At 38.6% G+C, this 14,857-nt stretch overlaps 1 protein-coding gene across 5 annotated transcripts; it reads left to right on the top strand.

Moving 5' to 3' along the window:
- Positions 1-7,738: 7,738 nt before the first annotated feature.
- On the top strand, positions 7,739-10,503 carry LOC149211411 (uncharacterized). 5 transcript variants are annotated; one of them, XM_089390428.1, is made up of 4 exons: positions 7,744-7,892; positions 8,159-8,921; positions 9,002-9,568; positions 9,685-9,802. In XM_089390428.1, the coding sequence occupies exons 2-4, from the start codon at positions 8,810-8,812 to the stop codon at positions 9,756-9,758; spliced, it is 753 nt and encodes a 250-aa protein (XP_089246554.1). In that variant the 5' UTR covers positions 7,744-7,892; positions 8,159-8,809; the 3' UTR covers positions 9,759-9,802. The 5 variants fall into 5 exon arrangements, with proteins under 5 accessions (XP_089246558.1, XP_089246554.1, XP_089246557.1 ...); XM_089390431.1 differs by adding an exon at positions 10,158-10,503 and having other exon boundaries at positions 7,745-8,921; XM_089390430.1 differs by having other exon boundaries at positions 7,745-8,705; positions 8,805-8,921.
- Positions 10,504-14,857: the final 4,354 nt, after the last annotated feature.

Genomic DNA, 14,857 nt, shown 5'->3' with positions numbered 1-14,857 from the left:
GCAGGTTTCGGCTCAGCCCACCTGGTCAAGTATTCGGTCGTTGTGATGATGTATCGTGCTCCTATCTTCTTTCGTGATGGTTGAAGCAGTCCCACAAAGTCTATTGCCCATTTATTGAATGCCTGTAACGATGCTTGCGGGTTCAAAGGCAATTCATCCCTTCACGATAGCCTCCCTATCCTCTGATAGACATTGCATGCCCTACAATATTCCTTGGAATCCTTGGGCACCCATTCAGGTTGTGGTCCCTCTCCCCATGCTTTCGTCCAGTGAACCAGATGCTCGTGCGGATCATCCTTGTATATTTTTCAGTCATGCGGGTATTGGCAAACCATAGCTTCATCATCCTACAGTATTCCTTCCAGTCTGCAAAGATGTTCTTATGTGTACCCCACCATCTGGCAGGCGTAGCTCTCAGTGCGATGTCTAGTGCCTGGAACCGATGTTCCTCCGATACATCCCTTTCAAATTTATCCATAAATAAATTTACATCATCTAAGCCATCATAATATGGTAAATTGCGTACCTCAATAGATATACACCGGAGTGACTTAGTAAGCCTATTGCGTCACAGTGTCGATACTTCATACAATATATAGGGCCAATGCTCGAGCTCCTCATCTGAATCTGAGTTGCAAGAGCTGTCCTTTTCCCAAGTAATTTGCCCATCCGTGGTAGGGTTGATCCAATCCTCATCCCACACAATAAGCTTATAGATATGTTCAATATCTTCCTCCTCATAGTAATCTTGGACTAGTTCAGTATACCACGCACCCTTGGTTGGATCCAATGGAACAATGACTCTCAGTTCCTTCTTCTCAAATATCATGTTTCACTTCTTCAAGTTAATGACTGCATTCATATCAAATGCCCAATCAATTCCAAGCAGTGCTGGGTAGGGATTACAATCATCCACTATTTTGATTACTTCAAAATTAGCTATAGTGCGCACCCCTTCAATATCTACAGTTACTCCATGTAAGTGCCCCATCAGAATAATATTCTGTTGGTTTTCCATTCATAGCTGAATTGGGGACCACTGTAGCGCCGACTTTCCTATTCTTTCCTAGTTTTGCTTAGGAAAAAGATTTGCATCTGATCCTAAATCTAGGATCACTTGATCCATTTCAAATTCTCTAATTTGTGCATTCAATCGCATCTCACGACCAGTTATTTTCTTACCCTTGTCCACTTTGTGCACTGCGCATTGTTCAGGTAGTGGCTTACCCCTGCCAATGCAGTTGTCTATCAACTCTTGTAGTCCCTCTACTGCTTTTTGGTTCCTTAGGAGCTTCATGCAAGTCTTACTAACTCTGGAGTCCACACAATAGGGTTATCTAATTTCCAGGTACCTTGACCATCCGCCAATTTAGCCAACCATTTGTATAACTCGCACGGAAAAGAGCAGAATAAAATTTTGTGTTCTTTTGTATACAGGTATCTATTCAACCACTCTTCTTTCGATAGTCGTGGATTCTTGTTTTCTTAGGCTACAAACTCATGCATCTTATGATCCATCCACTTTTCAATCTCCTTTTTAGTCAGTATTTTCTTATGCCACATCACCCATTCCTCATATAGATCTTGGTCCCGACAACAGAACCATTTGTTGGCTTGAGGGGGCTTGGACCCAAGTTAAGAGTTAGTTTCACTAACTAACAAAACCCTACACTACCGGCCCTTTCGATAACAACCTACGTAGTGCAGGCTACAGTCTCAACCGAGGTAGTATTGGGGGATGCTAAAACAAGGTTTCTACATCCAAAGGACTATGTGATGTGTTTCTGTTAAACATAGAGCTTTATCCCGACCTTCGCGAACCCTAACTCTTAAAACCCAAAAATTACAGCAACTAACAATTAGTAGATCTAAATCCTTCGCCGATTGCACTAAACATTCATAACATCATATGAATAGTAGATCTACTTCTTCGCACATATATTAAGTAATTTTTCATATTAATTTCACTCAATCATATCAGAAATATAGTAAATTCAGAGATAGACAATAATACACAGATATGCAAATAATTCTTCAAAACAACCTTTATTATGCTTAGATATTCAATTACAGACTCTTCCAACCCTACGCACATAGCTGCAGGGGGCCGCGCACTCAGCTGCAGACTTACCAAGTTCTCCGCACACATAGTTGAAGGAGCCTTCCTCTTCACCCAAGTACAAAATAGACAAAATAGGCCCAAAACTTGTCCTTTTATGCTCTTCGTTCTATTGAGTGATCCCTATAACTCTTCTATCACTCTTTTTATATCTTTCTTCATTACAATACCATGGTTCGCGAACCATGGGTAGGTCACAAAACAACTTGACACTTAAAAAACTAAGGGGCTTTGACCTTCCTAAAGCCCCTTTGACTCCTATCGATCTGCGCTACTCACTCTTTGCTCCTTGAAATGCGGAGACTTTGTAGGAATTTATCGGGTAAGTTCCTCAGATAGAACACCAAAGGACACTGCTCACAAATAAATCGCAGATCAATACACCAGTATTATTGACGTGGTTAAAACCCTGAAAGAGGGAAATGGTGCACGACCTGAGCCAACGCGGCCACTTCAGGCAATTTTTTAATAAAAGAATGAAAATTTACATAAGCTTCTCTCATGGACGGTTACACTACAAATGACCCTCCATGCTCTTTAAATAGAGATCATGGACCATTTGTGTGTTAAGCCATGTATCAAGTGTCAGTAATACCGAGGAGAGAATGAACCATCGGATCACTACATATCGTGACCATCAGATTGTAAGTTACAAAAGTACATAGTAAAGAAACACACTTTACCTAACTCTACACTAGACCAAGTTATACTTAACTATTTCCTATGTGTCAAAATATCCTAACATCCCCCCTTAAGAACAACTTGGGATAGGATTGAAGGATGTACAAATGTGACACAATAGGAGAAGGAAGGAGGCATTAGAGCCTATCCCCCCCTAGTGACAACTTCCTGAACTCCAACCATAAATCGAAGTTTAGTAAACTTCGTCTCTGTGAGAGCCTTTGTAAAGATGTCTGCAACTTGATCATCTGTTGAACAATATTGCACTTCAAGAACATGGTCATGAATGAGCTTTCTGCTGAAGTGCATGTGCAGTTCAATGTGTTTTTTGCGCTGATGTTGGATTGGATCTTTGCATAGTTGAATGGCACTTTGATTATCACACCAAAGTGTAGTCAGATGTTGTTGCTGAAAGCCAAACTCTTACAAGATCTGACAAAGCCACAAGGCTTCCTTACTAGCTTCTACGGCACCACGATACTCTGCTTTTGCTGAAGAAAGAGAAATGGCACTTTGTTTCTCGAACAAGTTTTCCCTACAAAAAAAAAACCACAAAACCCAACCCGGACATACAAAAAAAACAAACCTTATGGCTTGAATTTAGCTTTAGCTGGAAACTAAATATTTTCCTCAATGTTTCTGATTTTCCGAGATCACACTAAGGCGTGGCGGAAAAGAGCATATGCATGAGAAAAATCCTTCCTTTCTATTTTTGATTTGCCTAGATCGCACAGAGTCCCGAGGCAAAGAGCATACATAGAAATGAAAGGTATAGATCTGGTAATAAAAAACAAAGGGATAAATAAACCAAAATAAACAGAGAGAAAAAAGCTGCAAATAAAAATTGTTTACCTCCAAATCTTAAAATGACGTAGCTAGGGCTACCGAAAACCTTTTCACGTGAAACAAAAGGGGTTCCTCACTGGAACCGATGCTCTTAACACAATAGAGTAGTCCTCTTGGCCCGAAAGCAGTCATAAACAGTAGATCTAGGAAACGACATTCGGATGCAGTTCTACCGACTTCAGATTTGGATCACCAACGGATGCGGCCCTCAAATAGCTCTGATACCATGTAGGAATTTACAGGGTAAGTTCCTCAGACATAACACCAAAGGATACCACTCAAAAATAGATCATAGAGCAATACACCAGTATTCTTGACGTGGTTAAAACCCTCAAACAGGGAAATAGTCCACAGCTTGAGCCAATGTGACCACTTCTGGCAATTTATTAATAAAAGAATGAAAATTTACATAAGCTTCTCTCATGAATGATCACACTACAAATTACCCTCCATGCTCTTTAAATAGAGATCATGGACCAATCAGGTGTTAAGCCACAGATCAAGTGTTGGTAATACTGAGGAGAGAATGAACCATCAGATCACTACATATCATGACCGTCAGATTGTAAGTTACAAAAGTACATAGTAAAGAAACACACTTTACCTAACTCTACACTAGACCAAGCTATACTTAACTATTTCCTATGTGTCGGAATATCCTAACAGACTTTACAATATTAACAGAACTTACAAAATTTCACCCTAGGGGACCCTATCCCAACACTATGAACTCTTATAGCTTTGATTAACTTAGATAGAAATTTATCACGATTATGATAGAGTACTAGGGGAAGCTTAGGGGAGATACTACTTGAGTTTCGGGGAGGAAAATCGTTAATTCCTTTGGACACATCATCTTCAGCAAATAGTCTCTGTATAGCAAAGTGCATGTCATCATCAAGACCTTCCTCCAAGACTAGGTGGCCCATTCCATTTGACGTTTCCATTTCTACTAGTGGGGGTGGCTCCCTGTCACTTTCTGAACCCACAGTTGTTGTGGTCATCTCTACTCTTCCCACTGAACCAACTTCCACTCTTTCTTCCTCTTCCAGATCTCTTAACACCAGTCCTGCGTGGTGTAAAATCTTTTGTCACCTCTTAATCGCCTATAGAGCCCTCTTCTATCATTTCTCAGCTATCCACACTCTCCTTTGCACCCTCAAATCCCTGGCCTTTCAAAATTCATTTGCGTCCATTCTTGTGACATTCTCATAGTTCCCCACTCAGTAGCATCCCTCCCTTTAACTCCCTCCCCCAGTACTAGGCATTTACGCTGCCATGTCTTGGTTCTGGAACACCAATAAATTTTCATCTACCATTAGAACCTTAATCCACAAAAGGATTTGCTTTAGTAGTTTTCCTCACTATCCCAACCTGAACAAAACTTTGGATTTAGAAAAAGACTGATGAATCTATGCAGCAAACCCAATAATGTATCCCTCTAGCATGGTCTACACCTAGAAATCCACAACTCGCGTCAGATTTGTGTCAAGGTGATGTAGCTAGATAAGATTTGCTTGAGTCCAGGCATGACGAAATGGGTTTTGTCCACTGGTTTTTCCTTTTACTTGCAATCTCCGCAACTAGTTGTAAAGCTCCTTTTCGGTGTTTTGATCTAGGGTTTGGGCATAGGGGCCAACAAAGCTCCACTATAGACTAGGAAAACACCGACGTTTTCACCTTACCCAAAATGGGTAAGGAGTCTCACATGAGGCGTGCCACGACCTTAGTCAGAAGGGGAGCATAATCCATTATCGGGAGGAATTGCATCAAAGAGATAAGAATCAAATAACACTAAATCATACCACACAGAAGCCTAATTGCAACATGTCATACTTGCTCGTAAAGGAAAGACTACTTAGATACACATATATAATTTTTTTAAAGAATTGGATAATCAATTGACTAACACACAATTGTTCCAATAATTGTTCTTCATCATTAATCTATGCAAAACATTGTTACATTGGGCTCAAGAGCCTCTCTCCCATAGCACAGACTCACAAGATAGATCAATACACAATCATACAAAATAGCAGACACAGAGCAGCTCTACTAGCTCCGCAATAATATTCCAAACTCCAATACCCTTCCTCTCTCTGCCTTCTCACTCATCCTTCCTTATCTTTACGTGCAAGCTTGGACTGCCAGTTCTTTCTTGGGGTCGTTTGCTTCTTCCTTGCTCAGTTTTTCCTATTGCTTGGTTGTTATTGTTCTTTTCTTGCTCAGTTGTGGTTGCTTCTTTCCGACTTTCTCCACAACTGTCAGTCCTCAATGAGTTCCTTCCTCTTTCCCGACTATCTCTCCCGCAACTTTCTAATGGCTATCTTTGCCACTTGTCATCGGCCTCCTAGCTTATCACTAAAACTCCTTAGTTCCTCAGAAACAAAGGCCCCAACAAAAATCAAGTGCAACACATACTAACTCATCAACAGAACTTAGACAAGACCCAATACTGAGAAGTATACATCAAAACACCAGTTCACAAACACTCTCCAAGTATAACAGGTAAAGTGTATGCAATTGCAACCAAAAGTGTCGTTTTGTGACTAGGAAATATGTTATGACTATGAAGTGAACTATAGATGTTCTTGATGGCCCGATGACACTTAAGAAAGAACAAGGATGCTTGAAACATGTGTAATAACACGAAACGACACTTGATGACCAAAAGCAACAATCAATACGACAATAGGTAGGCTCCAAAATTTGAATGTGGCACAATTTTGGAGGGTGTTCTAGCAACGACAACGACATAATATGAGATCATCTAGTGCATTAGGTAAGTGACTTATACGTTGGCTCTTCCAACCCATTCCAAGATTCGTGAAGTGTTTCATACGTCATATTCGAAGAAGGTCACGGAATTAAAGTGCAAGGTGAAAACCAACTCACTAAAACTTAATGAAGAAAGATCCACTTGGAACTAGTTGGAAGTAGTGTTGGATACTAAAGAGCACCAATTATACCAATGCATGGTCCATGAAGTATTGATCTAGTGGAAAGATATGTAACCCAAAGATGCCGCTTAGGAATCAACCACAATTCTATAGCAATTTCCTTATCTTTAGCCTTGAGGACAACATTGCTTTTGAAGGGAAAAGGCATGTTAGAGTTCTACCCTAGCCTTCCTACTTTAGGTTACCTCGGAATTAGTAGAATGTTATATACAACCATGCTCTTTGAATAAGGCCCATTAAATAGCAGTGGATAGTTATTTAATGTAAAAGTATCATCTTTATATGGTCACTAAGTAGTTGGTGTACCCATTAGTGATGGGCCCACAAGTAATTTGAATTTTACTATTGAAAATCTATGTAAATAGATAAATAGGTATGGAATGTTTGTTATTTCTTTATACTTTTGTTCAATGAAAATTCATCCCACTTTAAAATATAAATGAACCAACACATTTTTTTTTATTATAATATTAAGATATATATATATATATATATATATATGTATTTCATTTAATTCTTATATTTGAATTTCAAATTATTTTTTAAGCACATGAGAAACCAGGCTTATTATTGTGTTACTCCATTTTGTTAGACAACCTTTGCTTGGTGTTATGTCCACTCTAGGGACCAAATTAAATGATAGTCCAGAAGTACCACGTTCAAGTAGGTAAAAGGTGACACCCCTTCTATGGGTGCAACCTGGGAAGCACGAGGGTTGACTTGAATGGGAGGGTGGTTGCGTAGGGTACACGTTTATGCGAACATTTGACGAGTTACACCGATTAGAAGGACAAGGTTTACCACAAGTTGCGCCTAAACGCCCTAAATGTCGAACCCTTTCGGCCTTCACAGGAGGTGGTTTTGGCGCAACGTAGATTCGTGGTTATTACCTCGTGGCATCCACTCACTGTAGGAAAAGGACGTCGCGCTATTTCAGAGATTTGTAGCGGAGCAATGATGGATCGGATCCACCCGTCACGTTTTCATTGGGCATAACCATCGGAGCCCTCGTTTCACTGCAGCGCATTACTGGAAAATCAACGGCTGGAAATGGACAAGCCGGGCCGCCTCCGGAATCTTGCCTTGTAGCCGCCTTCACTGTAGCAACGATTTAAATATGAATCCTGTCCAGGACTGCTTTTTAACCAGTGACATGAAGAATTCGATAAAGAAGGGTAAAATATGTCGGTAATAACGTTGGAGAATACGTTACGGCCAAAAGGAGCGAAAATTGGCAGAAGTGCTTGTAGAATGTTTGGTATTATCTCGCTACGGCAAAAAGCCTGGTAATACTCGTCCTTTTTGAAAAAAAAATTGAAATTTCGATTAATTCCAGTGGAGTGCAAATTACTTTTGAGAAACCGCAAGGACTGACATTATATGAAGGGTTTAAATGCCGGGAATATTTTGGAACTGCAGATACACTGAAAGAGCACCGGAAAGCTTGCTATTTCTTTGTTTTTTCTATTATATTTTAGAAAGCGCGGACTGGAATCGTACTAAATATGCTCTAGAAGTGTCCTTACAGGAAATAATTTTTTTAATATGGTAGATATTGGACAAAAGCGGCAGAGGAGTGGTTGAAATGATATTATTTTGTCTTTAAATATGTCCAAACCTTTCCTTTCGAAGGACTGGAGCATACAAGAGCACCTACCGTGAGTTCTTGTCTTAAAAGTGATGATAAAATAATAGGAATCTTCCTCCTGTATTGCTCACGCGATTACTGCTTTGAAGCCTTTCAAAGCTTATCTCGGCTTTCCACGCTGAAAGGTTGAGGTAGACGGCACTGGCCGCGGAAAAAGGTTAACCATACCGTTATTCTTAGTTAATTTTAATTTCGGAGTTCTTTAAGCGTTTTGAGTTAGCTTATTGGACAATACTCGTCTCGGCATTCGATGCCAGCAGTGCCATGTAAATGACAGCAGTCCTGTGTGCAAGGATGCCAGGAGTCGGCGGGTTCGATCTGCGTGCCAGAGCTCGGATAGAATTCGGTTTATCCTGAGAACCATATCGTCCGGACCTTTGCGTTCCTAATCTGTTAAGGGATCCAGTCCTTCGAGGCCCGGAGATCGACCACAACATTTATCACCGTAACGGTTAGTGGATTCCTAATGCTTTAGGGAGTATCACGAATGAATGTTTAGCAGTTTGAAAATTTGAGGAAAGCTCTGTGAATATTTAAATAAAATCTCCAGAAGCCATGTCTCTGTGCACCTGGGCTACTGTAGTCTCCACAGTCCCGTCACAGAGCGTCGGTAGCGTCGAGACTTCGTCCTCAGAGAACTTTTCCGGAAATCTTCCAGATAAAAGAGGTAAAATGGCGTTCCCTTCAAGATTTTGCTTATTTTCACGGTTATTCTTAATGCTAATCATTCGCCGTTTAATTAATTAGATGCAGAACCGGTTCCTTTGCCGACCTTCCTGTCCTTTCTTGAACTTCTTGAAGAGTTGAACCGCTTTGAAAACGATAGCAATGCCAAGGACTTCTTTGGTCGAGAGACCTTTTATTCATCTTCAAACTTCAACAGCACTCTCGGCGATGTTGAGCCCAAGAATGACTTCGACTTTGATAGCTTGTTAAATGACGACATTCTCGACTGTGAACCTACAATCTCTGGCATAGAAACCTTTTCTTGCTCTACGCCAGAGTGGATTTCCGAACCCGCTCTGTCCTATTTAAATTCTGGCTTCTACGCTGCGGACTTTTCAGACGACTTCGCCGTCGAGTTTCAAGAGACAAAGCAAGATTTCGACGCCAGCAAAATCTTTATTGAGAAGGGCTTCTGCGACTGGTCTCCGGAACTTTTCGAGGAGGTTGAACACAATAATCCTCCATTAAATGAAACAACCGGCGCTGAAGCTCGGGACCATGAATCCAAGGAAATTTGCATTGCTGCCTCTGGCAAGCGGAAAGCTTGTACAAGAAAAGAACCCGTCAAACCGAACAGGAAAAGAAAGAGTAAGTATTATCTAGCATTAGATGCCAGGATGTGACGAATTACACAAACTTTCTTTCTTAGGTAACATTATATGAATCTATGATACAGTGCTTATTATCTCTGTTGCCGTGGGCAGGCACGAATGATTTTTCAGCGTCAGAAATCTCGATTAAGTCGCTTGGTAGGACATATAAGCCGGTGAAGTACTGAGACTTGAGGAACTCGGCAAGCAAACCACCTACTCAGATATCAAGGTATCATCTGAAGCTTTTCTTTACCAGTGGTACAGTCTAATCATGCTGTACAAGTTCCGGCGCACTTGCGTCTCTTTTCACACGGATCTTTTCCCTTATATTTTTCTCCAGTTCTTTGAACTTTGTACAGAATACGGTTACATCCCGTTCACGTTTGCCGTCAAGCATACGGATTTTTATGTACGATCGATGCAAGAACAATTTTGATTTCTCATCCTGATCCAACCATTGCACCTGCATTCCAAAATTTTCCTCTCAAGTTAAATGAATCAAATTGCTTGCCAGCTTTGAGACTTCAAAGTCCAAACGCATCTGGACCTTTCTGACGCTTGAATTTGAAAACTTGCTGTAACAGAAGTCTAGCTTCACCGGATGCTACGATTACGACCATGTAAAGGGTTTGATTAATGATGAGTTTCCGTTTTTGTGTTGTCTTGAACGTGGTTGCTTGGTTAAGATGTCACAATCAAATAGGTGAATGGCAGTGCACGGATGAAAGTGTGTAGGGATGAAATTGAAACTGAGTGCAGATAGTCCTTCCTACAAAGGACCGAATTTTTCCACGTGTTCATATGAGAGAGGTTGGCCAGATTTTCATGAAAGTATAGTGTTCCATAGGCGGAATTTTCCAAGGGATGGAATCTTGATAAACATTTAACTTCAAACAATTTTTTAGTAATTGGAATTTTAAAAAATCTCAATCTGTGTGTTATAGAGTTGTTTTTAGTAACTTTTTTGGGATGAGAGTTTTTCTACCAAAATCAAATCTTTATTATTTTGTATTTACTTTTAGTAATGGGATTTGTTTTTAAATTTCAATTGAAATGGGTTATATAGTTATTAACTTTTTGTCCGTGTTTTATATAGTTGTTAACTTTTTATTATTGATAGGTTTTTTTTTTTTAATAAATTAATGTTGAAATGTATTATATATTATTTTGTGAGTTATTTAAAATATGTTTTATAGTGGATTGAATCCGTACTTAGTTAAAATATGACTACGTAGTTAGATGTAAACTAGTTACAATCGATGAGATGAGTTGGTGTTATAGAAATAAATAAAACATGTTATTTTATTTTAAATTAAAATAATAATAAAATTAAAAGAAGCAAATAAAATATGCTAGTTTAGATAATGGAAGAGATGAGTTGGTGTTATAGAAATAAATAAAACATGTTATTTTATTTTAAATTAAAAACTAGTTACAATCGATGAGATGAGTTGGTGTTATAGAAATAAATAAAACATGTTATTTTATTTTAAATTAAAAACTAGTTACAATCGATGAGATGAGTTGGTGTTATAGAAATAAATAAAACTTGTTATTTTATTTTAAATTAAAATAATAATAAAATTAAAAGAAGCAAATAAAATATGTTAGTTTAGATAATGGAAGAGATGAGTTGGTGTTACAGAAATAAATAAAACATGTTATTTTATTTTAAATTAAATTAATAATTAAATTAAAAGAAGCAAATAAAATATGTTAGTTTAGACAATGGAATGTTTATTTAGTATTGGTAATATAGATGTGACATCTCACATCTTTTAATATTCTTATGCTTTATTGACTCAAGTGTATAAAGTAATTTTCGCAAAATATAAAGATAATTTTAATTGATTAGAAGTTAAAAATGCATAATATCGTTTGGAATCTAGATGCTCTAGCATTCACTAGTATAGTATACTCGTGCCTTCTTGAAATAGGGTATATAAATTAACTTTCACACAATATAAAGAGAATTTTAATTTATTAAAATTTTAACATGTTTATTTTACTTCGGATTATATAATAATATTTATCTGGTGTAAGAATGATATTTTGTGTAAAGGATAATTTGTTCATCTTATTAACATTAAATGTAATTTGCAATATATATTTGATTAACAATGTATATTATTTTATTTATTTACTAAATGTAAATCTAATTATTTAGTGTTTAAGTGGGAAAATAAATTTATTATAATATTTAAAGTTGGTTAATTATTTATTAAGTAGAGAAATTGGCATGGTATTCATATTTTTATTATCGAAATTCAGTTTTTTTCCTTTTTCCTGGGTAAGTTTGGATTTCAAAATATTATTCAAGGAATGAGTGATGTTAGGGACAATTTCATAGAGTGATGATTAGTTGAGAATAGATTAATTTGAGTTAGTAGGCCTATTCCTTATTTTGGACCCTTACCTTAGCTACTTCTTCAAAGATTTTAGGTGATTGTGATTTCGTGAACCATTCATGAACTAGCTTATTAGGGAACGTAGATCTAAACAAACTTCATCTTCACCTCCATTCATATATATGATCATAGATGTACATGGAGGTGTCATGACAAAATTTGGTGAGTATGTCCATTCTTGTTTCATACCTAACAGGAAGTTGATAATGGTTGGCAAAAGCCTATGCTAAAGTCATGAAATTATCATAGGCGACACTTTTGAGATTGATGTACCTTTTGGCAACACTAGTAGTAAGAGTCCTTTGGAAAATTCATAGTCGAATATTATCATCCATGAAATAAGTTAGATGAGCACCATGGCTGAAAGGTGGTTATATTTGTTGCAAGGACTTCTTCAGGTTTGCCATCGAATGTAGGAATGTTAATGGGAAAATTGGGGGGGCCATAAGCCACACAAGAATATGTTTCATGGGATCATTCATTAACTTCAGTAGATTAGGTAATGTAAGGGTTTCTAAGCAAGGTGAGTTGAATGATGTATAGGAAGGCGTTGGTGACCCCTACATCCCATATGGATTGGGTGATCGTCTCATAGCATGGATTCCAAAAGTGTAAGGGGTACCCGAAGAAGCAGGGTTACTAGAGGATTTAGCTCCAACACCCATGGTAGTATCTTAAGGGTTATTTGCCCCCAAGGGGTGGACCCCCACTAGCAAAGGGACTTTGAAAAGGTTGTTGACCTCTAGGATGAAAGGGTGCACTAAGAGGAAAGCCTCGTAGACTAACATTTTGACCAAAGAAATTGATACACAAATGATAGAATGCGTTATCAAGGATGTTTACCCCACCCACTTGGGCATTCCAAGCAAATTGAATATTACCTTCAAAAGCTCAGCTCCCTAAAGGTTAACTTCCTCAAGGATATGTGAACCCACTAGAAATGTGTGTGCCCCCAACTGCGATAGGGAATGGCATGGAGCTAGTGTTAGTATTCCAACAAAAACGAAACCCAACATTGGGTGTGAACAAACTACCTATAGAGATACCAAGACAAAGGGATGGACATGTAGACCTAGATGTAGATGTAGGGTTGAAACTCTAATAGTGGACGTAGGTATGCTTCTCATTATGGAAATAGAGCCTCCATTAGATGTGAATGGAGGGAATGCAGTCGAGGCACCTATGCTAGATGTACCAAATGGAGGAAAAAATGATCTTGGATTAGTTTACCTGCAGGAGGAGACAGTTTTCGTTTGCATGGTGGAGACAGGACCTATGGTAGTCAAAGAGGTATAGAAGGGACCTCTAGGGCAACTTTGGTGACACTAGGTGTGGACACACTAGGTTCTACATCTAGGGAACATCAGCTGAAATTGACTCTTGTTAATGATCATGACTAAACTAATCTTGTCAAATCTACGACCCCATGACCTAGGAATATGGGTGACAAAATGGGGGTCGTAGGGAAATGGTAATGAGGTGGAGGAATTTCATCGACCACTTCTTGAATGGTAGGTTCGACACCCTAAGAACCACCTAAAGTGTCCCCTAAGATAGGTACGTCTATGTCAATATTGGGGTTAATCCTACATATATGAATGGGTGTACCCTCCTCCTCAAGTGGAAGGGCTCGAGATGTCGAGAACAACGTGCTCTAATCTTGGCTATGGTAGCATGAAAGATGTACGCATGTAAAAAGAGAAACACCTAGGGTCAATAAACTCAACCAAAAAGCACACCCCTAGCAAATCTAGGGAGAAAAAAAGCAAACTAGTAGATCAAAGGTGTCTTCCCTTGGTTCAAACTTGGTTAATTAGGTCCCAAGTTAACCACAAATAATGGATGAGATAGCTACTGTGGCCTCATGCTTAATGACTCAATGCCTGGTTCATGTATCCTTAGTTATGTGTGAGCACCCTTTAGGGGATCTAAGTGAGTATTGACCAATGTCCATCCCAGGTATAACAAGCATGCCCCACTTGCCATGACTTGTAAGGTCCTTAAGATTATGGCCACTATGGTTACCACCTACAACCAAATAACGTAGGGGAATAGGTGTGGGTTAGGTTGACACAGAAAGGAAGGGTCTCATGCCCAAAGTCTCCGAAAAGAGACCTTCATATGAACATAGACCACACCACCAAGACCAAATGAATCAAGGTTATCACTTCCTCATATGTGCACAGACCACACCACCAAGACCAAATGAATCAAACTTATTACTCCACCAATCCCAGTGTGACCTAGTGCTTGACCCTTGTGTTAGAAGGGCTTACCACACAATGTATAATTGAAATTGATTGCACTCCCTAACTAAAGATTCTAAAGTTTGTTTTGATGGCCTTGGAGAGTGTCCTCTCCAACCTATTCCAAGGCCCTAAAATCCTAAGCTAAGATTGATGTGCTACCAAAGAAAAGAAAAATGTGTGATTAATTTTATTATTAGTTGCTTTTAATGGTTGTTATTTAAGTGAAGGGTATATGGAATGAATATTATGGTGTTATTGACTTGTTTCCAAAGAAAGAGATGCAAAATATGAGCATCCAATTCTTACTTTCAACGAAAAATAACTAGAGTAGATTTAGATCGTTTCAATGCAATATGAATGCAAATCTTCACCACTCTCTCCTTTATAAATCTAACATGCCCTAATCAAATCTTAATCGAATCACTCAAAAAATAAAAAATAAAAAACCAAAGGCGGCAAGAAGAAAATTCACCCAAAACCTAAGACCCTACCTGAAAGCAAGCATGCATCAAAAGAATTCAACACATTCACTACAATAGGAAGAAAAATAAGGGTGACGGGACAATGGTGATAGAGGTATAACTAGCCCCAATGTCAGTGCCAAGAATCAAACCCAAGAGGATTCAA

The sequence above is a fragment of the Pinus tabuliformis genome, chromosome 1_1 (assembly GCF_031772625.1).
Source record: "Pinus tabuliformis cultivar Carrire ecotype Pingquan chromosome 1_1, CPIR1, whole genome shotgun sequence".
Lineage (NCBI taxonomy): Eukaryota > Viridiplantae > Streptophyta > Pinopsida > Pinales > Pinaceae > Pinus > Pinus tabuliformis.
The sequence above is the reverse complement of the archived record's forward strand: the minus strand, read 5'-3'. Positions and strand labels throughout refer to the sequence as shown.